At 43.2% G+C, this 23,201-nt stretch overlaps 2 protein-coding genes across 2 annotated transcripts; both read left to right on the forward strand.

Annotated features, from left to right (window-relative positions):
- The first annotated feature begins 817 nt into the window (after positions 1-817).
- LOC148861814 (mevalonate kinase-like) lies at positions 818-6,348 on the forward strand. Its single transcript, XM_088985554.1, has 5 exons — positions 818-1,487; positions 2,159-2,405; positions 2,502-2,761; positions 3,038-3,451; positions 5,997-6,348. Exons 1-5 carry the CDS (start codon positions 1,355-1,357, stop codon positions 6,122-6,124), a joined length of 1,182 nt encoding a protein of 393 aa, XP_088841680.1. The 5' UTR covers positions 818-1,354; the 3' UTR covers positions 6,125-6,348.
- Positions 6,349-11,253: 4,905 nt separating this feature from the next.
- Positions 11,254-12,564, forward strand: LOC148861815 (uncharacterized). The gene is made up of 2 exons (XM_088985072.1): positions 11,254-11,690; positions 11,889-12,564. Exons 1-2 carry the CDS (start codon positions 11,254-11,256, stop codon positions 12,562-12,564), a joined length of 1,113 nt encoding a protein of 370 aa, XP_088841198.1.
- Positions 12,565-23,201: the final 10,637 nt, after the last annotated feature.

Raw genomic sequence — 23,201 nt, forward strand, 5'->3', positions numbered from 1 at the left:
GACATAAAATACAACACAAACAGTGCGAACAACAAGAAAAGAGAATTTAATGCAACTTTACCTTTAAACAATTGATATAAAGGAAAATTTTGAAAAATAAATCAATTTCAGAAAATAGATTTGAAGGGCTTGAAGTAACAATTGATACAAAGAAATAATTTGGAAAATTAAACATTTTGGTCAAAAGTTATTGCATGGGTGTTTTGGACATTTTCATGACACTTAATTGAGAATTCTTATATAAGGGGTTTAATTGCAACTGTCTAAAAATTCAGGGGAGGTGATTGAAATTACCAAACCTCAAGAGGGGTTTCAGCAATTTACCCTAAATTTTATTATACATGATCAAAATTGGATCAAACCAGTAAATTCCATCAAAATCTGAACTTGATTAAAAATTATATATATAATTTATAACTAATAAATCTAATATTTTAAAACTTTTTTTTTTATTTTAAACATAATAAAGTGGATTTTAATTAAATCTTAATCAGATCTCAACTCAACATAACAGATTCAGAACCAAAGCTTTGGTGATCGAATTGGATTAGATTTGAATGTAGTGGGATTAGATTTTAACACCAAACCATTTTCATTATTTTTTGTTAATAATAATATTTGAAGATAAAAAGTAATTACTTTTCAATTATTTTTTAATAAAATTAATTTTCTATTATTAGATAAATTAATATTTCATACATTTCATCCTCTTATTTAGCATATCTAATAATTACAAATTGGTGTTTTATTTTATCTATTATTACTTTGCATTATTTTTTCCAATTTATTTTAGGCTTTGGTCCCTACCATTAGGACCACAGGAGTGCAAATGGACCCAATCTAATCGTATTTTGTTGGATTCAAATTTTTCTTTTTTTTGGATTGGATCGGAGCAGATAACAGGATTCAATTATAAATCAGATGGAATTCGCATCACCCCTATCCAATATGTGTATATTTATATTATATTTTTGTAAATTTATATATATATATATATAATAAAAATAATAATTAAAAAATTATTGTAATTTTAGATTTTGAATCCGATCCGATCTGTTTGCATCTGTAGCTATTATAATGTCGAATGTGGTGTGGCGGAGAAAGATATAAGTGGGTATGGATTGATCGATGCCACCATCAGATGTCCAGATCCCCACCCACCAATTTTCTTTTCGACGTTAATAAAGAACAGAAAACCTCACTCATCAATGTGCATTGACGCCGATCTCTTTGAATGTTGAAGGTTCGACACTATGGAAATTTTTGTCTAGACTGTTAAAAAGTCCGATACTTTGCAGAATTTATATTTTATAATATACTCTGAGAGAGAACGGGACAAAGAGAAGAGAAAATAATGGAGGTCAGGGCTCGAGCTCCCGGAAAAATTATACTTTCCGGCGAACACGCCGTTGTCCATGGATCAACTGCCGTGGCCGCTTCTATCAATCTTTACACTCAAGTTTCTCTTCGGATTGCTGGTGATTCTGGTATTAGTTTTCACCTTAAAATCTGTTCACATGCTTGTGCTCGCTCTTTGTATCTATTTACTTAAGTAGAAAACTATAGCATTCAGATATCAGTTCATTGCACATTTAGTTTGGTTGTTCCTTTCTGGTTTTAATGAATGGTTCAATGGAAACAAAACTATAAATCGGATTGATGGTTATGGGGTTTCATCAAGAATTACATAATTCATGTTCATTCTGAACTTTGGTCCTTTTCCTCTGTGCAAGAACATCGATTTTCTTCTTGGCTTTTATCATCAACAATGTTCTGTTCTTGTTCTTTCTTTTATTTTATTTTTTTCGTGCAAGTATTACAGCTACTGGTTATTTTGCCGATCGCTTTTAAAATAAAGATTATCAAAAAGCAATTTTCACTCCAGAGTCCAGCTTATTACGAGCCGTTTTGTTTCTTTTTTCTTTTTTCCCCCTTCTTCCCTCTCCCCTAAATCCCTTAGATGACGGTAACTAATGTGCCCATCTTATTTAAAGCTTTTTTCTTTTATCTCCTGCCATTCCTCTAAATCCCTTGCGAATCTGTTTGTACCAATTTGTATTGTGGAAAATGATGATACGTTGATCAATTTTTTATCTGTTGATTTACTTTGGGGTCTCTGTTTGCTATATTTTATGAAAGTATTATATATTTTCTGCAGAGAGTGGTGACAGATTACTAAAACTTCAGCTCAAGGATGTTGGATTAGAATTTTCTTGGCCAACTGGAAGAGTCAGAGAAGCACTTCCTGAGTTGAGTACTCCTTCTGCCTCATCACCAACAACGTGCTCACCAGAATTCATGAAATCAATTGCTGCTCTTGTCGAGGAACAGAATATTCCAGAGGCAAATGGAGGACTAGCTGCTGGAGTTTCAGCTTTCCTTTGGCTATATGCCTCAATCCAGGGGTATGGATTAAAAGTAGGACTTGTCTGATAGTCTCCTTGCTTGCAATTTTCTCTTATTGAGTCTTGTTTGGTTGGTTGGTTCCTTTTATTTGTAAGTTGTAAGCCTGCAACAGTCGTTGTCACTTCTGATCTTCCTCTCGGTGCGGGTTTGGGTTCATCTGCTGCTTTCTGCGTCGCACTTTCTGGTGCTTTTCTTGCACTGTCAGATGCTGTCAGTTGGAATGTGGATCTCAACCACCCAGCATGGTTATCATTTGGTGAGAATGATCTTGAATTGATAAACAGATGGGCTTTTGAAGGTGAAAAGATAATTCATGGCAAGCCATCTGGAGTTGACAACACAGTAAGCACATTTGGTATGTGATCTTAAGCAGTTTTATTACGTGAATTTATTTTCTTAGGAACGGTTTGAATTAAGAACTTTCTTGCCCTCTCCTCTCCCAAGAGATAAATATACATGCGTGCTTAATTCCCCATTACAAATCAAATATTCAATAAAGAAAGTCCACTCTGACATAATTGTTTCAAAGAAAAAGTTGATTTTTCTTGCCGATTTCATTTTATGAAAACTGTAGTATTTCTTAGAGGATTACTGTCTTGATTTTTTTCTGTAATTGGAGTATAAATAACAGGCAACATGATCATGTTCAAGTCGGGCAATTTGACTCACATCAAACCCAATGTGCCTTTGAGAATGCTCATTACTAACACAAGGGTTGGGAGGAACACCAAGGCACTTGTTGCTGGTGTGTCAGAGAGGACCCTCAGGCACCCGGATGCCATGACTTATGTGTTTAATGCTATTGATTCTATCAGCAAGGAATTAACTTCAATTATCCAGTTACCTGCCCCCAGTGAAGTGGCTGTGACTGAGAAGGAAGCAAAGCTAGAAGAGTTGATGGAAATGAATCAGGGAATGCTCCAATGCATAGGGGTCAGCCACACATCCATAGAGGCTGTGCTTCAAACAACTTTGAAGTACAAGTTAACTTCCAAGCTGACAGGGGCTGGGGGTGGAGGTTGCGTTCTGACATTGTTACCATCACGTATCCAATTTCTTATGCATCTTTCTATATTTATTATGGCTACTTGGTTCTTTCTATAATTTTCACTTCCATCTTTTATAATAAATGTCATAATAGAGCCTAATCTATTATTTTTAGATTCTCCAAACTTACTATATTTCATAGTTCATACAGATCTTCTTCCAGTATTTGCTTTCTATCAATATGGTTATCTTTATAATTATGGCCATAGCCATTCAACTAGGTGTTTCCACATCCAATATATTCAAAATTCTAGGATGACTTAAATGTCTGCTATGATAACATGTGGTTGCATCCTATTCTGATGTATTTGCATGTAATTTTGGTCTGTTTATTGGAAAAGCATACTCTCCTTTTATGTTGATTGTCATTCTACTCTATGAAATACAGTTACAACAACAAAATGAGGTTATTTAATTTTAATCATTCAAAAATGAATGGAGCATGAATGACAGTTTGCTTTGTGGAGTTTTTCTTAAGTTTGTAGATTGTGTGTGTGTGTGTGTGTGTGTGTGGTGTCCAAGTATGAATTGCCTTCTTTAAATGCAGTACTCTCTCTTGTGTTTTGGCTGTCCTTATGCTTTTTCTCTTTTTTAATAGTTAACAAATCTTACATCCTTTATTTATATAAAAAGGAAAAGAATGGAGCATCATTTTTCTCTTGAGAGCAAAAATAGATAGTAAGAAATGGACTTGCCACAAAAATATGATGTTGATCAGCATTAAGTAGATGTTAATTGAACTGCATATGTGAAACCTTATGAGTAGATTGTAGGTGAGATCTTGAGGACCTGAGTCTAATTAATATTGAGAAGACTGAAGAGTTGATCAAGAGGTGAACAGGATAATATTAGTGGGGTGATAGACATGGTTGAACCTATTGAAATTGTAAGTTAAATGAAAGTTTGGTCTTTGCTAGTTGCCAAAAAGCTAACCAGATATGACACTGGAAACAGGAGAACATGACTGCATGGTGGGAAATACAAGCAGCACAGAGAAGCTCAGACATAGATTAGAGTACGTCCTAAATATTTCACTTAAAGGCACATGATTAGAGCTTGTTTAATTTTATGCATCTGGTCTATAGTTGATCTACCATCCACAAATGTATGCTAATCGTTTTATCTATAATATATACAGAAAAACATAAAATATATATAGACTACTAATACACATTTCAAGAAAATTATTTTTTGAAGAAAGACCAATGCTAATTTGTAAACAAATGTGAAAACATGAAATTGAAGGGAAATATATTATTTGCATTGGAACACCTACATATTTTCAAAATAGATATTTTTTCTCCATGGTGTCAGGCTGTCTCTCTTTCCTTTTTTTTTTTTGGTAATACTCTCTTTCCTATTTAAGTAACCACCATTTCACTGCAATGTGGAGTGATGATGTGGACCATCCAGGTGGACCTTTTGCACAGGCAACCTGTGCACTTCCATTGAGATGATCAGCCATTATTTGTATTTCATTGTTCCCATGTGAATAATGACCTTTGAGTTTTGCTTTTATGTTTCTTAAAAATGTGGCCAGAAAAGATGTTTCTCTTTCTGGTCTGTGGCAAGCATGATATTAAGTTAAAATGTACTATATTTGTTTAGGGTGAATTGTCGAATACATGCAGAGATGTCTTTTACCATCCCTAGCTGCCACATGTAAGAATTCTGTCCTGTACTAACTCCTCTGCTACATAATTGGTGCAGCAGTTTCTATCAACTTTTTATGTAGTTCTTGGTATTTCACTTTTGGTTATCAGTTTTCTATCAGCTTGTCCATGATCAAATGTATCATTGTTTTAGCACATCTACTGCTAAATAAGATACACCACAAATATATCCTAATTTTGGTCATCGAAGCAATTACTGATATCAGTTCTAAAATATGCAGACAATTAAATAGAATATGTGGAATCACAATACTATTCGTGGACTGGATATGTACCCAACCTCTGGTATTTTTTCTATATGAAGTGACTGCTCTTGGACTTGAACCCATGTAACCATGCATGTCATCCAAAGATTTTACCATAATACAAAGCAATGGCCCCTTCTCAGTGTAAATCTAAAGTGCTCCAGAAAGTTGATTAACAAAATTCCTATAAGAAATAATAATCTAGAATCCACACATGCATGTAGTTGACACAAGTGGGAAGTTTGTTCCCAACTGTCTGTGTCATTCCCTAAATCAAGTGTTTTTTAAGGGAAACCTGAAAAAAAAAAAGAATTTAGATTTAAGAATCATTTCTGCATTAGGCACTCGATTCTTTTAATAATAGTGGAGATGCATGCAAACCTGATGGAATGGAAGATAAAATGTAAATTAAGTTAACCCAGCTCCTCCATGTAAGAAACTAAATATCAGAAAGACAAAAGACATTGAGATGTTGGTAGAACCAACCAGCTATTAGGACAAAGCAGTCTAAAAGTATTTCCCAATTAAGATTAGAACTCAAAAGATGGTGTATTCCCTCCATATAATGCTGAGGTTCTTTTCAAATTCTGCATTCAGTCATGAGATCCTTGACCATATGTATCAGTGCTAGCAGGAAATGTTGTGGATAAAGTCATTGCTGAGCTAGAATCATGCGGATTCCAATGCCTGATTGCTGGAATTGGTGGAAATGGTGTTGAAGTCTGTTTCAACAGTCGTCCTGACTTTTTCTGAGGACTGGTACTAGATCAAAGTAAGATTTATGATGAACATCAAATAATGAAACATTGTTTGTGCTTTCTATATCTATTTTTGTTTTTACTATTTGTAATTTTTTAAAAAAGGTGAATAGTATTTTATTGATGTATAAAGGGAGGGGGAAAGCCCCACCCAAAATCAGATGATCTGTACGTCTAGCTAGCATAAATTACAAAATCATTATCCACAATAATTTAATACGATCGATTACAGAAATGAGAAAGATTGAGATTTGAGAGCTCCTTGGCCTCCTGATATGCCCATACAGTGGGTGTTTTGAGATTTGACCTGGTTCAGGGGGTAGATGGGCATTAAACCGACCCTTCTGAACCAGTTTGAAAAAAAAAAAAAACTAAAAATAAATAAAAGTGGGCCAAGCGTATTGGCCTGTATCCATATTTTGAACCTTGCAAAAAACTAATAACCTCTTCATATGGCCAATTTCGCTGGCTTTCCCTTTGAATATCCTGCTGCTTTTCCTTGCCATATCTCCAAACACCACAAAAGGAGCGAACTTCCATAACAGAACCTTTTTGCTGAAACCACTAGTAGGCTAAGATGCAGTAAGGGATTCCCGGTCCTTTGAAAACACCCATTACTCCGAATAATTGAGGAAACTATATCCATATACTGTTGGAAATCTTGCAATGAACTAAATGATGATGAACTGGTTCTTCTTCAAGGTTGCACAAGGTACATGATCTGGGGACCTCCATTCCATTAGATCAGATGGTTTCTACTGAGAATTCTATCTAGTTTGGGGGGCTTTGAACCTTCATATCCACCTCAATGCCACCATAATTCCAGAAGGCTCCGACAGCTGCTGTCGAATGAGCAAACTGGGGTCTAGCCTAATTTTTCTGCAGAGCATACTAGTTGATCTTCTGAATCCATATGAGGTTGAACCTTGTTAATTGACACCGGCAATGACAACAGCTCTTGCAAGGGACTAGTACCACACCAGTATCGTTCCAGAACAGAACCCTGTCCCCTTTTCCGAGATTGAACTTTATGAATTATGAGGAATCCTCTAGATCTTCATTACCCCTTTTTAAATGCTTGATCTGTAGGTTTGATGAGTTGTAAGCGTGTGCCAGTACGTCCATATTTAGCTTGGATCAGCTTCCTCCACAGCATCTCCTTTCTGAGGCTATACTCCAAAGCAACCTAACAAATCTTTATTCATAAGCTTTAGATGCCAAATGCCAATACGTCCCCTTTTTTGGGAATGCAAGCCTGATTCTAAACAACCAAAAGAAATTTCTTTACATCACGTAGAACATCCAACAGAAAGTACTTTGACAATTTCTCCAAAATAGTGATAACTGGAGTTATGAACAAAGGAAGATAATAAATTGAAAGGTTTAAAAGAGCACTTTCAATAAGAGTGAGCTTTCCACCTCTAGATAAATAATTTCTTTTCCACCCTATCAGCTTCCTCTGGACCTTTTCAATCACTAATTCCATAGCTCCATTGGATTTGTAGTTGGAACCCAAAGGAAGACCAAGGAATTTAGGGGGTGTTTTTTTTCTGGATTTTAAGAGGGAAAGTTGGTTGATGGGATTTTAATTCCCATTGACCGAGAATATCATGTTCTTTTTTTCAGAGTTATGTGGGGAGTAGAAAAGTTTATTTTTCTAGGTATCACTTATCCAGGTAGGTGATACCCATCTCCTAAGTGGGTAAATAACTTTCTCACTTGAGGGAAAATTGTCAACACTTGAATGGGACAAAAATATCCTTTTAATAATGAATTTTTATGGTTAAAATAGTCATTGTCCTATTTATATGGAAAATAAAAGAACATGGGTAAATGCAGTTTGGCAGGTAAGTCTTTTCTGGGAAGCACTTACTCAGATAAGTGCATTTACCCAAGAAAATAACTTACCAGAAAACAAACAGGGCCTTAGAGGGAAGCAACCCAACTCTACAGCCCAAGGTTTCAGCAAGAACAAGTACTTGAGTCACCTCTCCAATTTGAATCAATTCACTTATGAGAATGTTGATTTTCAATCCTGATGCAGCTTCAAAGCATGCAGCATATATATCTCATCAAGAAAAGCATGTCCGAGTTCCTTGTTCTTTTCCAAAAGGCACTTATATTAGAGCTTGATGGTTTTGTATATCCATTTTCTAGTGTTCAATTCTAGAATTTTCAATTGCCAAGGATGCTATGCACTTCCAAGTTCCAGGATAATGGGCCCGACCCTGTCAAGGGCAGCGAGAACTTGGCTTCTTAATAGGATTAACGATACAACATCCCCAGTCATAACATAATTGAGATTCAGTTCTCTGGCTGGTGCATCTCTTTCTTGCATTAGGGGTAATCTTAACCCAGGCCCAGGTTGGGCTTCTAAGCTACAAGATTATATAATGTATGTATATGATGTGGGGTTACCCAACCCAGCCCATTTGAGGCTGGGAGGCCCAACCCACGAGCGTCAGGTCAGTGAATGAGATCCGCTCCAGCAGGGGTTAACCTGCCTCCATCGTACAGAGTCAACCACAATGCGTTTGCATGACCCTGCCTAAGTCGTTGCAGGCCCTCGTACGGCTCCCATCTCAGGCGTTTATCTCCACCTACCTCTAGGCGGCTCGAGTATAAATAAGGGTACCTCCCTTCGGGTAAGGGGGTTACAAACTCTAGACCAACAACTATCGCCATAAGGGCTATAGCAATAACTACTGTTGGGACTTTATTCTCGAACTACCTACCAGGATCCTACCCTGATACTCTTCCTTTGTACCCTATACTAACTTGACCGTCAGAGACTCTGCCTCGGGTTCTCACCCGGGGCCTCTGACGAGTTTTGGATGACATGTTCCTCGTGCGCTTCATCAGCAGCTAGCACCCCCAGAAGAGTGTGGTCTCGCTAATGATTGTCAAGCAGAAGTGAGGGGAAAGCTTGTGGTCGTACATTGACCACTTCAAGAAAGAAGAACTTGAGGTCCGCAACCTTGATCCCCTGATCTCCATGCACGCCGCTATCAGCGGGCTCCTCCCCGGCTTTGCCCTCAAATGCTTTGTGGCCCAAATCCAACCGAAGACAAAGCTGGAGTTCCTAAAAAGGGCCCAAAAGTATATTGCAATTGAAGAGGCCTCGGCCACGGATGCCCATGAGAGGGGCACGAGAGCCCCCGAGAAGAAGAGAAAAAATGGGGACCAGAGCCACAACAACAACAGAAAGCCTCCGGGCCCAGCCTTGGCTTATAATCAATACATGCCACTCAACTCCACCCGCATGCAGATCTTGATGCAAATTGGGTAGGAGAAATTTATGAAGTGGACCAAAAAGTTGAAGAAAAACCCCCATCAAGGGAATCCTAAAAAGTACTACAAGTTTCATCGAAGTATGGGCCACGACACTGAGAACTGCTACGATCTCAAAAATGAGATAGTCTCTCATTCGTCGAGGCCACCTCAAGCAGTACGTCGGAGGAGAGGCTGGCACCTCTTCCTCTTAGCAACAACAGTAGCAACACCAACAAGCAGCAGGCATCATCGACATCATAGTGGGAGGCACGGCCTCGAGTGGAGCCTCCGCTTTGGCTCGCAAAGCCTACGCCAGGTAGTTAAACATCCAGGGGTTGGCCCCCAAGAAGTAGAAGGAAGAACCCCTCTCCTTTACGGACGAGGGCCTGAAGGGGGTAACAGTCCCCCATGATGACGCATTGGTGGTTTCAACCATCATTGCGAACTTCATAGTCAAAAGGATCCTTGTAGACAGTGGCTCCTCAGCCGATATCCTTTTCTATGAGGCTTTTGAAAAGATGAAGATAGCTCCGGAGCGCCTCCAACCAGTAGATTCCCCACTAGTCGGCTTCTCCGACAGCATCGTCAAACCGAAGGGCAAGATTTCCCTACCGGTCACAATAGGGACAAAGCCCCAGCAGGTGACAAGGATGACAGAGTTCCTAGTCATGAAGATTGGCTCACCCTATAATGCTATAATGGAGAGGCCAACCCTTCACTCACTCTGGGCAGCCATTTCTTCCTACCACCTCGCCTTGAAGTTCTCCACCGAGCATGGTGTCGGGGTCATTCATGGGGACCAACATGCCGCCCGTCAATGCTATGTGGCAACACTGAAGGGCAAGAATAAAGAAGATCTGCCACTAGAGGGTCTCAACCTCAGGGAGGAGCCAGCAAGCCGAACCCAACCGGCCGAGGACCTCGTCTCAATCCCCTTAGACAAGGATGAACCCGACAAAACAGTCCGCGTCGAATCCAACCTTCCCCCGTAGAGCCTATCCGAACCGGTAAGTTTCCTTAGACTCAATGTCGACGTCTTTGCTTGGTCCGCCACTAACATATCCTGGAAATGACCCTTCGATCATTACATACAGGCCAAGCGTGGACCCAAGCTCTAGGCCAGTTCGGCAAAAGAAGAGGAAATTTGCACCAGAACGTTGAAAGGCCATAGAGGAGGAAGTTGAAAAGCTACTCGACGTCGGCTTCATCCGAGAGGTACACTATCTTAACTGGTTGTCAAACATGGTTATGGTAAAGAAAGCCAACGGGAAATGGTGAATCTATAATGATTTCATAGACCTTAACTGAGCTTGCCCCAATGACAGTTTTCCTTTGTCGAGGATAGACCACCTTGTTGACGCCACTGCAAGGTACGAGCTACTAAGCTTCATGGATGCCTTCTCCGGATACAATCAGATAACGATGCACCTAGATGATGAAAAAACCTCATTTACCACCGAGCACGACATATATTGCTACCATGTGATACCCTTCGGCCTCAAGGATGTTGGGGCCACCTACTAGCGCCTTGTCAACAAATTGTTCAAAGAGTAGATGGGAAGGAACGTTGAAGCCTATGAGGATGACATGGTAGTAAAGAACCTGAGGTCTGAGACCCACGTCTCAGACCTATTCAAGACCTTTGACACCTTTTGGAAGTATGACATGAAGCTTAACTCCAGTAAGTTTGCCTTCGGTGTTACATCAGGCAAATTCCTAGGTTTCGTCGTCACTCAGAGATGCACTAAGGCTAATTCTGAGAAGATACATGCTATACTAGATATGACACCCCCGCAGATAGTGAAGGAGACCCCAAAACTAACTGGCTGAATAGCAGCCCTCAATCGCTTCATGTCAAAGTCAGCCGACCGCTGCCTACCCTTCTTTCGTGCCATCAAGAAGCTGAAAGAGTTCCAGTGGATGGAGGAGTGCCAAAGTGCCTTTGAAAACCTCAAAGCGTACCTTACTTTGCCTCCCCTTCTCGCCCGGTTGGCCGAGGGGGAAACCTTGTACCGATACCTCTTGGCCGAGGATGAGGCAATCAATTCAGTCCTCATCAAGGAAGACTGCGTGCAGAAGCCAATTTATTATGCCAGCAAGGTCCTCTGCGACGCCGAGACCAGGTACCCTGAGATAGAAAAGTTAGGTTTTGCCCTCGTGATTTCGGCGTGGAAACTCCGGCCATATTTCCAGGCCCACACTGTAGTGGTCCTGACGAACCAGCCTCTCAAGGTTGTCCTTGCCAAACCTGAGACCTTGGGACACCTGATGAAGTGGGCCATCAAGCTGTTAGAATTTTACATCCACCTAGTTGAGGCCCGCGATCAAAGCACAAGCTTTGGCAGACTTTATAGTGGAGTGCACTTTCAGTCGAGCCCTTCGCCAACCCCCAGAAAATGTTGAGGGGGATCATGTAGACGATGAGGCTCAACCTCGGTGGAAGCTCTTTGTCGATGGTTCCTCCAATGCTAAAAGAAGTGGAGCAGGCCTTATCCTCCTCACACTAATGATATTGCCCTGGAGTATGCGCTAAGGTTTGACTTCCAAGCGTCGAACAATGAGGTTGAGTACGAGGCCCTCCTCACTGGTCTCCAGTTTGCTAGGGACCTCAACTCCTCACATGTCAAAGTCTTCAGCGACTCTCAGCTGGTGGTAAATCAAGTGAACGACAAGTTCGAGGCCAGAGAACAAAGCATGCCCAAGTACCTCTCCAAAGTCCATGATCTAGCCTACCACTTTCAACGCTTCTCCCTACAACGGGTCCCACGAGCCAAGAATGCACGAGTTGATGCTCTCTCCAAGTTGGTGGGTACCTCGAGTGAATCCCTCGGTCGGACCATGCACGTCAAGAAGCTACTTCGGCCCTCCATCGAAGAAATCCAAGTGCTCCCCATAGAGGTCGAACCTTCATGGATGGAACCCATCGTCAACTTCCTGTCAACAGGACGGCTGCCCGAAGACAGAAATGAGGCAAAACAACTCATACAACAAGCAACCCATTATACCCTACTAGAAGGAAAGTTGTACCGAAGATCCTTCACCTTGCCTTACCTCCGATGCCTCCGTCTGGAGGAGGGCAATTATGTGTTACAAGAAATTCATGAAGGCATCTACGGTAACCACCTCGGTGGGAGAGCCCTAGCCCAAAAAGCTCTAAGGTAGGGCTACTTCTGACCTACCATCCACAAGGACGCAATTAGATTGGTGCAAAGATTTGAACCATGTCAAAGACACGCCAACTTATGCCCTAGCCCAAATGGAGCATGGACCTCCTTGGACCCTTCCCTCTGACCACGGGGGGCAGGAAGTACTTTGTTGTCGCAGTAGACTACTTCGCCAAGTGGGAAGAACCTGAGCCTTTGGCCACCATTACGGCGCGAGCCATCCAAAACTTCTTTTGAAAAAACATCATCTGCCGCTTCGGCCTACCCTATATGCTGGTCACCGACAACAGGAAACAATTTGATGACACTAAGTTCCGAGGGTGGTGTGCCTCCCTTGGCATCAAGCAATAGTACACTCGGTAAGCTATCCCCAAACCAATGGCCTAGTTGAGGTCACCAATAGGACAAAGGGCATGTTAAAAGATTGTAGGATCTCTCCTACCGAGGGGAGCAGGGGTAAGCCCCGCAAAAACTAGTGGGACCTCCTCCTCCACCAAGGGCTAGGCTTGGACTATCCCCAAGTCGAGCAACTGTGCGAGGTCATCATTCTCCTCACTCGTGAGCACGGGGACACTCTTCTCCGCAGCTTGGCTAACTTCTCCCCACCCCGACTTGAAGGACCAACTCTCAAAGCATGATAGAAAGAAGAATTTTCCCTTCCAATTATGCACGGAGGAAGGGTTGTCTATCAGCTTGGTCTTACGAGGTTGGAGGTAGTACATGCCATCCTCGAAGGAATGCTTCATTGGCACAAACAACGCTCAGAAGAGCCTTAGCGTCAGCTCCACCCCTTGGAACCAAGCCACCGCTAGCATGGCCACTATGGTACTAACGGCGTAGGGTACCAGCTGGCTGAGAGTAATCCCATATGCCCTCAATAGTTCGGGAATCAGCGGATGAAGGGGAAATCGGAGACCAAACTAGAGGAAATGTTAGTAGACGCAGATCTCCCCCTCCTTAGGAGTCCATGACCGCTTGCCTACTTTAGGCACCGTCATACCATAGGACGAGGGAATGAAGCACTGCCTTGCCAGAGCTTTGACATGTTCCCTATCTAGAGAGTTCTCGAAACCCAGGCAAAGGACACCAATCTCAGCTACTACCTAGGCAGCCCTCGTCCCGAGAACATGGTCTAGGGTTCCGTCCTCCTCGGCTGGGCAAGCCCCTTCGGCCTCCCTCGGTGTCGCAGAAGAGGCACTCTCACAGGGAGGGTCCTCGCCTCAATGGCTACTTTCGACACCCTCAGGGGCTACCCTTTCCTGAAGCACCATGACCTCCAGCCAGAGGGGGGGAAAGGGTAAAAGGACTCAAGGGGGAAAGGGGAGAAGGGGTACGGGAAGAGCTCCCTTTCGACTCATGCGGAAGTTCATAGGACTAAGGTCCAGAATCTGAGAAAGACATTGTTTAAAGTTACCTAAGAAATGTGGATGAAGAAAAAGTGAGAGTAGAGTGTTGAAGGTTGGAGAATCTGGAAACTGAGTTCACTCGAAGGCAAAGGCACTTAGAGGAAAATGACGAGAATGCTAACCCTAAAGGCCCTGTTTAAAGAGGAACGAACGGCCCAATTTTTTTAAGATCCAACGGCTAAGAAGCCACCGCCTCCACTACCCAATCATGGCACACCACGTGACGCTCAACCTCAGAAGGAAAAACGATGCGCTAGCGATGACTCAAATTGTCCCTGATCCAATGGACACGAAATGCCTCCGCACTTGCGATCCAGCTGCGCTGCATCCCTAAACGCACACCCTCTGAAGGCGAAACGACGCTCACCCTCGGAAGGCGAAATGATGCTCCGAGTGAACCGATGTGTCCGCCCACGGTGGACCACCGACTTACGTGACCTGGCCACACGGATGCGCGCACCGGTCAAACTGAAAAGTCATCCCGTGCACAGGTCATTGGGCTTCATTGGTCTTCGGCCTAAATAGCCTTCAGCCCCCCATGTTTTGACAGCACCAAAACATCTGCACTGAGCGCGCCTCCTGAGTCACCTGTCTGAAGCAACAATGCCGCAAACCACTCGCAACCTCGGCCCAACTCATAAGGACAAACCAGACAGAGACATGAAAGAGGACGCCACCACAGGGTACACCTCGGCTGTTGGGCCCTCTGGCACTCACCATTATTACTCCCATCAGCCGAAGCCGAATGTTCCTCTTTGGCCTCAGGAGTGGGGGCAAGTGATGTGGGGTGACCCAACCCAGCCCATTTGAGGCTGGGAGGCCCAGCCCCAGAGTGCCAGATGAGGGAACGAGATCCGCTACCATAGGGGTTACCTTGCCCCGATCGTACAGAGCCAACTGCGAGGAGTTTTAATAAAAGAAAATGACCGGTGTGTGGGGTAGGGGTTCAGTGGAGGAAAAAAGAGAAAATGGGAGGGTTCGAACTGGGAGGAGTTTTAATAAGCTTTTTGTCGTTTTGTGTCCGGTTCAACCACACACTCCATTTAACGGCCAAAGGCCCGTTAACGTTAGCCTATTTTCACCCAAATGATATGGTCGTCTCTCATTGGTGGGTTCATTCGTGCAGTGCATCCATGGGTGCACAGAACACGGACTGAGGGAAAGAGCAAAAAAATTCAATTTTTTTTAGATAAAATTCCAAGTACAATCTTTTCCTTTTGTTTTCCTTCCTTTTCTTTCACATTCAAATCGATTAAAAGAAATCAATAAAAAGTAACATTCATCGTCCCTATTGTCCAACAGTCGACTATTAAAAGAATTGAGCACTCAAATTGAATATTATATTATTATTATCATGTACTTGGGTCCAAACCTAAAAAATGATAAAAGTAGGGCATTTTGAACCATAAAAAGGTAAATTAGGGGTTTTTGAAAAATATAAGTCATGATGTCACATGTAAATAATTTATGGTAGAACGTTAAAGAAGGTTTTAGGCAATTGTTGGAAATCAACGTTTTAAAAACCAATCCAGAGGCTGAACAGTTTGTGCCTCCAGGCCGTGGGTCGTTGGTTTGATCGACCGGGTCAAACAGTTCAGACCATACCATGTCAACATATATATGTATTAAGTGTGTGTGTGTATATATATATATATATATATCTGTGTGTATGTGTATGTATATATGTGTGTAAATATATATTTTAGCAATAAATAGTGTATAAATATGTTTTATTTATGTTATATATTATTTTATGTTTTTTTTAATTCAGCTTTTAATATTTGTTTTTAGAAAAATATTAAAATTTGTAATTTGAGGTCAAAAAAGGGTTTTTTTTTTTGTGAAAATAGCAGGACAAGGCGCCTATGGACCCTTGGGACGCATAGATCTTGAAAAGTTACCCAAAAAAAGTCACCCCTATCTGACATTGGAGTGCAAAGTTATGGCTTCCAAAAGTTTGCATGTATTCAATACAAAGTTTTAAAAACCGACCTAGAAACGGAACTATTCCAGCTATCGATTTCCGGGTCAGCGGTTTAACTGTCTGGGTCAAACAGTTTGGATGGTTTGCATATTAGGGAAAATATTTTATATGAGATTTGATCAATGAGAACTAGAGAAGAGATGTTATCGGTTGAGAAAGAAAAAAAAAAGAAAGAAAGAAAGAAAGAAAAGAAGAAAAAAAGGAAAAAAAAAAAAGAAGAGAGAAAATGAATGAGAGAAGAAGGAGCAGGGAAGGAGGGAAGAAGAAGGAAGAGGATGAGGATGGTTCAATGCTCACCGGCGACGGCGAGGCGGCGACAATAGACACAGATCTAGGTTCTCAGATCTCATATCTGAGATTCTCTGTAACATTTGTGATCTTCTTCTTCTTCTTCCTCAGATCTGAGACACAAACTCAGATTTAAGTTCGTGTGTTTTTCTCCTGCAACTTTAGATTGCGAACCATTGTCCAGGTCAAACGAGTCAACAGTTCAACTGCCCTGGTCAACGGTTTTTGGCCCAGGAATGGGTTAGGGGTGAAACGGAACCGATCGCTTGGACAATTTCCAGGTCGAACAGTCTGACCGTCCGGGTTAACAACGATTCAAAAACATTGATTCAATATGAAACCCATGACCCGATCACTGAGTTAAATAGGTCAACAGTCAAACTAGCCCGGTCAAATAGTTCTCGACCAAGTCAACAGTTTTTTGCCATCTGATGGGTCTTGACTGAACCGAACCTGAAATCCTGACTAGGTGACAATTTGAACAGTTCAACTGACCAAATCAACAACAGATTGAAAGCATTGCTTAAAATAAGTTCATTTCTTACAAAAAATCTTTCTAATTTTTCCATTCATTCATCTCAACATTCACATTTTTCACATGTTTGCTAAAATGTATTTTCTTGACTACCCAACAATCAAAGTTCTATACAACATTGCTGTCCTTGTAACAGTTATATAAAATTTTCCCTTCAATCCAAATTGTATTCTCCCCTCACATAGGACTCAGGATGTACCCCTCCATTTTGACCAATCCTATTCTAATTAACTCTACGTGCAACATCATCCTCAATCTCTTTCTTGTCGTGGACAAAAGATGTCACATTGAAGTATTTCCCCCTAGTTTTCACTCCTATTATTACTACTATTAAATATACATTTCACATATTCTGTTCACTCCTACTTATTTTAAAACATCTTCACCATAAATCCAATTTTACATTTAATTCCTTTAGTTTCTTCAATTAAAACATCACATCATATTATCTATGATATTGATATACAATATATAATTCATATAATGCGTACCCTTAGCCCTGGTTGGGCTTGTTTACAAAACTTGGGCCCAGGCCCGGAAAACTGTAAGCTGGGCTGGAACAGGCTTAGAATGACCACCCCCATCTTGTATACCATAAGCTTCTACGTCTTCCATGGATGGAGAGAACATTAATTTTGATTTAGGTGAGGCTCTGTCGCAACTTATGTGAGATCTGCATAGGAAAAAGTCGGTTGTTTTTCAGCTTCTGGACCATCAGTCCCTTACCCGTAATTTTTCTCGTTAAGGGCCTATTTGGTAAGTTTTTTTAAGAATATATTCTTGTAGCTCTGATAGTCAAAGGACGTATTGAGCTTTTGACATAAGATCTAGACAGCCCGAAGACCATTTGGCAGGCGCACATCTTTTCATGTGTCGTTTTAAGTCTTTCCGCATGAGATTAAAACATGAAAGACGCGAAAAGCTTTATTTGGAGCTTTCTAAAATCAGCCTAAAATAGGCTTCTCGCGTTTTTTCAGCATTCCATCTTTTGGCGGCTAAATCTTTTACGTGCCAAATGAAAATAAACTGATTTTCAATCTTACCAGCTTGTAAACAGTCAAAAGACTACACGAAAGACACATCAAATGGGGCCCTAAGATTTTCTATTCAAAAAGTCTGTTTACCCCTTAGGTTGCATTTGTTTGTGATACAAATATCGAACCAGGGTATCTATATGTATTCTGGTTTGGATTTGTAAGCATTTATTTGCTATACAAAAATGCAATGATTAAGAGTTCAAAAATGTTTTTTTTTTACATATTTGTATTTTGAAGAGCGTTTAATGTTTACTCCTAAACTTTACACTGATTTTAAACAAACAAGAAGAGTACAAAACTGAGTTACACTATCTTAAACTCTATACCTACTTTGCATTCTTAAACCGAATATATTTGCATATACAAATATATAGAGTGCAAAATCTTGTATTTTATATTATTATATAAAGATTTTTGGACTGTACTCCACCTCACAATTCGCATTTGACCTGCAGACCCTATTTTGTATGCATTTGCACTATACATATTTGTAACTAAGCCTTAGGTTTTACATATTTGTAACTAAGCCTTAGGTTGTGCTTGTTTGCAATATAAACGCTGAACCAGGGTAAAAATGCATCCCGGTTCAACTTTGCAACCGTTTGTTTGAGATGAAAATATGTATTATAAATGGATGAAAATATGGAGAAATACTGATTAAACCGAGCAATGTCTTGCCTATAGATCATTTTTCAGGCACCAATTGCTATTCCCCTAATTCCAACAAGTGATATCCCGCATCTATTAGAACAGCCATGACTGCAACAGTAGGGTTCCAACACTCTTTTTTCGGCTCATTCTGGTTTAGAGATGAAGGGTTCTAATGAAGGAAGATTTGGCCCGACCTCACAGTTACGCAACACGTGGAAAAGGCAACAGCTCGGCACAAAAGCACGTCTAAGGCACGAGCGCCAAGGGGAGAAACTAGCGGTCTGAACTCCCTACTAGGAGCCCAAACTCTCCCTTCGACCCCAAGCCAAACAGTAACCCTAAATGGCCTGCATGAAGTAGTTCGGGACACACCTCGCCGAACTGGCCTGCCTTATAGCAGTTCGGGACACACCTCGCCAAACTGGCCTGCCTTATAGCAGTTCGGGACGCACCTCGCCGAACTAGCCTGCCTTATAGCAGTTTGGGACACACCTCGCCGAACTGGCCTGCCTTATGGCAGTCCGGGACACACCTTGCCGAACTGCCTGCCCTACAGCAATACAGGACATACCTCCGAACTCAAGACTTTGCCTCGCTCACCACCACCGCATCGCCCTCAGGATGCCAAAACCAAACAGACTGTACCCAAGGGCGGTGCACCTGACTGACTTGGGATCTGACGCTTGACAGTCGCGCTCCAAACGGCCACCTGCCACCGCCTCCTGACACCGCCATCTCCAGTTACAGAGACGGCTTCGACAAAGAGCAGTGGCAATTCTGTCCCAGCAAAAGGGATGACACCCGAACTGACAGAAGCAAGGGTAATCATACCCGACCTGACAAGGGCTTCAGAGTGAGTGCGCGAAGTGGTAATAAAAGGCCCCCTACCCCCAACAACAAGGTATGTGAACTTTGCGCCATCTGGTCTTTACTTTGCCTTTGAGAGAATACTAACTTGAGCTTCGGAGCTATCTCACCGGGTTCCCCTCGGAGTTCCCTCATCTTCTCCATTTTCAAGCTCCCTATCGCTCCAGTCATAGGCGAAATCGTTGACAGCTAAGACCGACCGGATTGCGCTCCATCAATTGGCGCCGTTTGTGGGAACGCTTCTAAAAGCCTCCCTCTAAATCTCCCTTACCTACCCTTCTTTCAAAAACTCCAACACCCATGGCCTCCTCCAACAGTGCCGGATGTGGAATAGAAATGGCCACCATCGGAGAGCAACTCCATGTTCCCGTGGTGTGCATTGGGTAGTTCACCATCCCTCTTTCAGTGGATGGGATCTCCAGTTTGAATGTGCCACAAGCGGTGGCACCCCTGAACCCTCCTTCGTTGAACACCCCTCTTCCACTCCCTATTGAAACGAACTTCGCTGAACCAAATGTTGTCCCACTAGCAACCCGCCAGAACCAGCTGGACGATCTAATGCAATGCATGTGGGCAATGCAAGCCCAAATGCAACAATTCTACCAACACCAACTCCAGCAATACCAGGTACTACACCACCTCTCTCAACACCATTACCAGCAGCAGTTCCCTCAGCTACACCTAAACCAATCACTTCTCCCCCCCTCCGGCACCCTGTTTCGAAGCCGGTTAAGGCCTCCCCTCAAGGTGGACAACCTCACCGAGGAGAAGCTTCCCAACCCCAGAAAACCCCTAATAGCCAGGCCTCATCCCCAGGCCGAAAGCAAAGAAAAATCATTCCCGCCTCGCAGCTCGCAGGTGGGTCAGGAACCTCGCCCACAAAGTCACCTCGGCGCTCCAAGCCCGAGTTCCCACTCACGGAGAACCGGTTCAGCGCCCTAGCAGCAGGCCAGCATTCCGGGCCGATCGAGCTCGGCAACACGGAGGCCAGCAGCGCCAGCACCAGGCCCACTCAAAGAAGGCACTGGCGAAGTCGCCGAACTGCTACCCATGTCCTACCCGAGCTCAGAGGCAAGGAAGAGACGAGCTCAGACGAGGTAAAAATTGTCCCAATTCTCTCAGTTCCTTCCCCCCTTTCATTGGAACTTCTGGCAATCCCCTTGCCTAGAGACTTCAAACTTCCATCTCTGGACAAGTATGATGGGTCCTTTGACCCCAACGACCACGTTGACGCATTCCAGTCACAAATGCACCTCGCTAGGGCCAGCGAGTCATGCATGTGTGTGGCCTTCACCACCACCTTCAGGGGGTGGTCCACACCTGGTACCGGAACCTAGCTTACGGGTCAATAAAAATCTAGGCCCAGTTCGTGCAGATCTTCACCGCACACTTTGTTACCAGCAAGCGGTGCCCCAGAACTGAGAAAAGTATCTTCGAGGTAATCCAAAGAGAAGGAGAACCCATCCGGAGCTACACCAAACGGTTCAATGAAGCATGCTTGCAGATCCCACGGTTAGACCCCGCGGTATAGCTCGCAACGGCCAAAAGAGGGATAACGCACAAAGAATTCAAATGGCACATGGTAGCCAGCCAGCCAGCGACCGTGGCCGACTTCCTCAAGCTTGCAGACAAATTCATGAGAATAGAGGAAGAAATCAACCAAAGAACCGAAGGCGGGGTTGAAAAAAGAAAAAGAGAAGGCAAGCCCTTCAACCCAGGCGACAAAAGAAGCCAGACCCGAGAGGCGAAGCCAAGCCAGCTGTCCCGAGCTCCCTTAGCAGTTTGGACGGATTACACGCCGTTGAACACAAGGCGGACCGAGATCTTGATGACGATCAAGGACGCCCCCTACATAAAGTGGCCACCTCGCCTAAAGAGCAACCCAAACGAAAGGAACAAAAATCTATACTGTAGTTTTCATAAAGATCACGGTCATAGTACCGAGCAATGTAATAATCTCCGTGACGAGATAGAGGGACTCATCTATCGTCCCGCAAATGCTATGTTGTCGCCCTAAAGGGAAAAACCAAGGCAGCCGACAACCACGAACTGGAGCGGCCTACGGAGCAAGGCGAGGAATGAGCTTCGCCCACTGAGGAAACGGTCGTAGTCCCGACCTCGGCTACAGATCCGGCGCAAACACTACAGATCAGTGCTTCCATCAAGGAGCCTCTGCGAGCTGAACTAGTGAGTTTCTTACTTCAAAATTTAGATATTTTTGCATGGTCCGCGGCGGATATGCCTGGTATTGACCCTGGCCTTATAACTCACAAACTTAACACTGACCCTGTAGTTAGACCCATTAGACTAAAGAAACGCAACTTAGCCCCGGAGCACTGGAGGGCGGTCGACGAAGAAGTCGAAAAGCTCCTCACAGCAGGCTTCATTAACCAACCCAATGCTGGTGAAAAAAGCTAACGGCAAGTGGCGCATGTGCATCGACTACACCGACCTGAACCGAGCTTGCCCAAAAGACTACTTCCCCCTGCCCCGAATTGACCGCCTAGTGGACGCGACATCGGGACATGAACTACTAAGCTTCCTAGACGCCTATTCAGTCTACAACCAGATCAAGATGGACCAGTCCGACGAGGAAAAAACCAGCTTCATAACTGAGTTTGGCCTATACTGTTACAAGGTCATGCCCTTCGGGCTAAAGAATGCTGGGGCGACCTTCCAAAGACTTGTAAATAAGCTTTTTCAGCCCTTAATAGGCACGAAAATAGAATGTTATGTAGACGACATGGTCGTCAAAACACAATTCTCGCAGGAATTAATAAAAGACTTGGATTCTGTCTTCCAAATTCTGCGTCAATATAGAATGAGACTAAACCCAAACAAGTGTGTCTTCAGTGTCACCTCGGGTAAATTTCTAGGGTACATTGTCAACCGGCATGGCATTGAGGCCAACCCAAACAAAATAAAGGCCATCCTTGATATGAGACCTCCCAGGAAAGTAAAATAAGTTCAAAGGCTAAACGGCCGCATAGCCGCTCTGAGCCGCTTCATGTCCAAATCGGTAGACCGCTGCCAGCCTTTCTTTAAGGCAATCAAAGGCAAAGGGTTCGAATGGACACAAGATTGCCAGCTCGCGTTCGACGAGCTAAAACCTACCTCGCCACTGTGCCAACCTTAGCCAAACCCGAGGAGGGCGAGGTCTTAGAACTATACCTCTCGGCGAACGAAGAGGTGGTCAGTTCGGTACTAATAAAGGAAGTAGATCGGGTCCAGCGGCCCGTCTATTACGTTAGTAAAATTTTGCAGGGAGTAGAGACGAGATACCCGCAGATAGAAAAAATAGCGTACGCACTGGTGATTTCAGCTCGAAAACTCCGCCCGTACTTCCAAGCTCACACCGTCGTCGTCTTAACCGACAAACCCCTAAGACAAATCTTGCTGAAGCCCGAGGTCTTCGGTCGGCTGACGAAGTGGGCCATCGAACTTAGCAAGTACGATCTCAAGAACAAGCCACGAACCGCAATTAAGGCTCAAGCCTTAGCAGATTTTATCGTCGAGTGCACTTTCAGCCTCGAAGCCCCTCAACAGGTTGAGCCCGAGGTCCCTAGTTCGGGCGAACCCGGAGCTCCCAAGCCAATAGAGTCTGAACCCCATGAAGTAGCAGCCAGTGTGGCATCTCTCCTGGTCAGGCCAAGCGCGAACTGGGATGAGGAGCCATGGATCCTTCACGTAGATGGTTCCTCGAACCAGCAAGGCAGCGGGGCTGGAATAGTCTTATGCGGCCCGGGTGGCACAAAATTGGAATACGCACTATGCTTTGAGTTCGCGGCATCTAACAACGAGGCAGAATACGAAGCACTGATAACCGGGCTGAACCTAGCGCAAAAGGTAAGAGCAAAGCACGTAGTC

This window comes from Nelumbo lutea, chromosome 4, assembly GCF_056320005.1.
Source record: "Nelumbo lutea isolate HS-2025 chromosome 4, American lotus-T2T, whole genome shotgun sequence".
NCBI classification, from domain to species: domain Eukaryota; kingdom Viridiplantae; phylum Streptophyta; class Magnoliopsida; order Proteales; family Nelumbonaceae; genus Nelumbo; species Nelumbo lutea.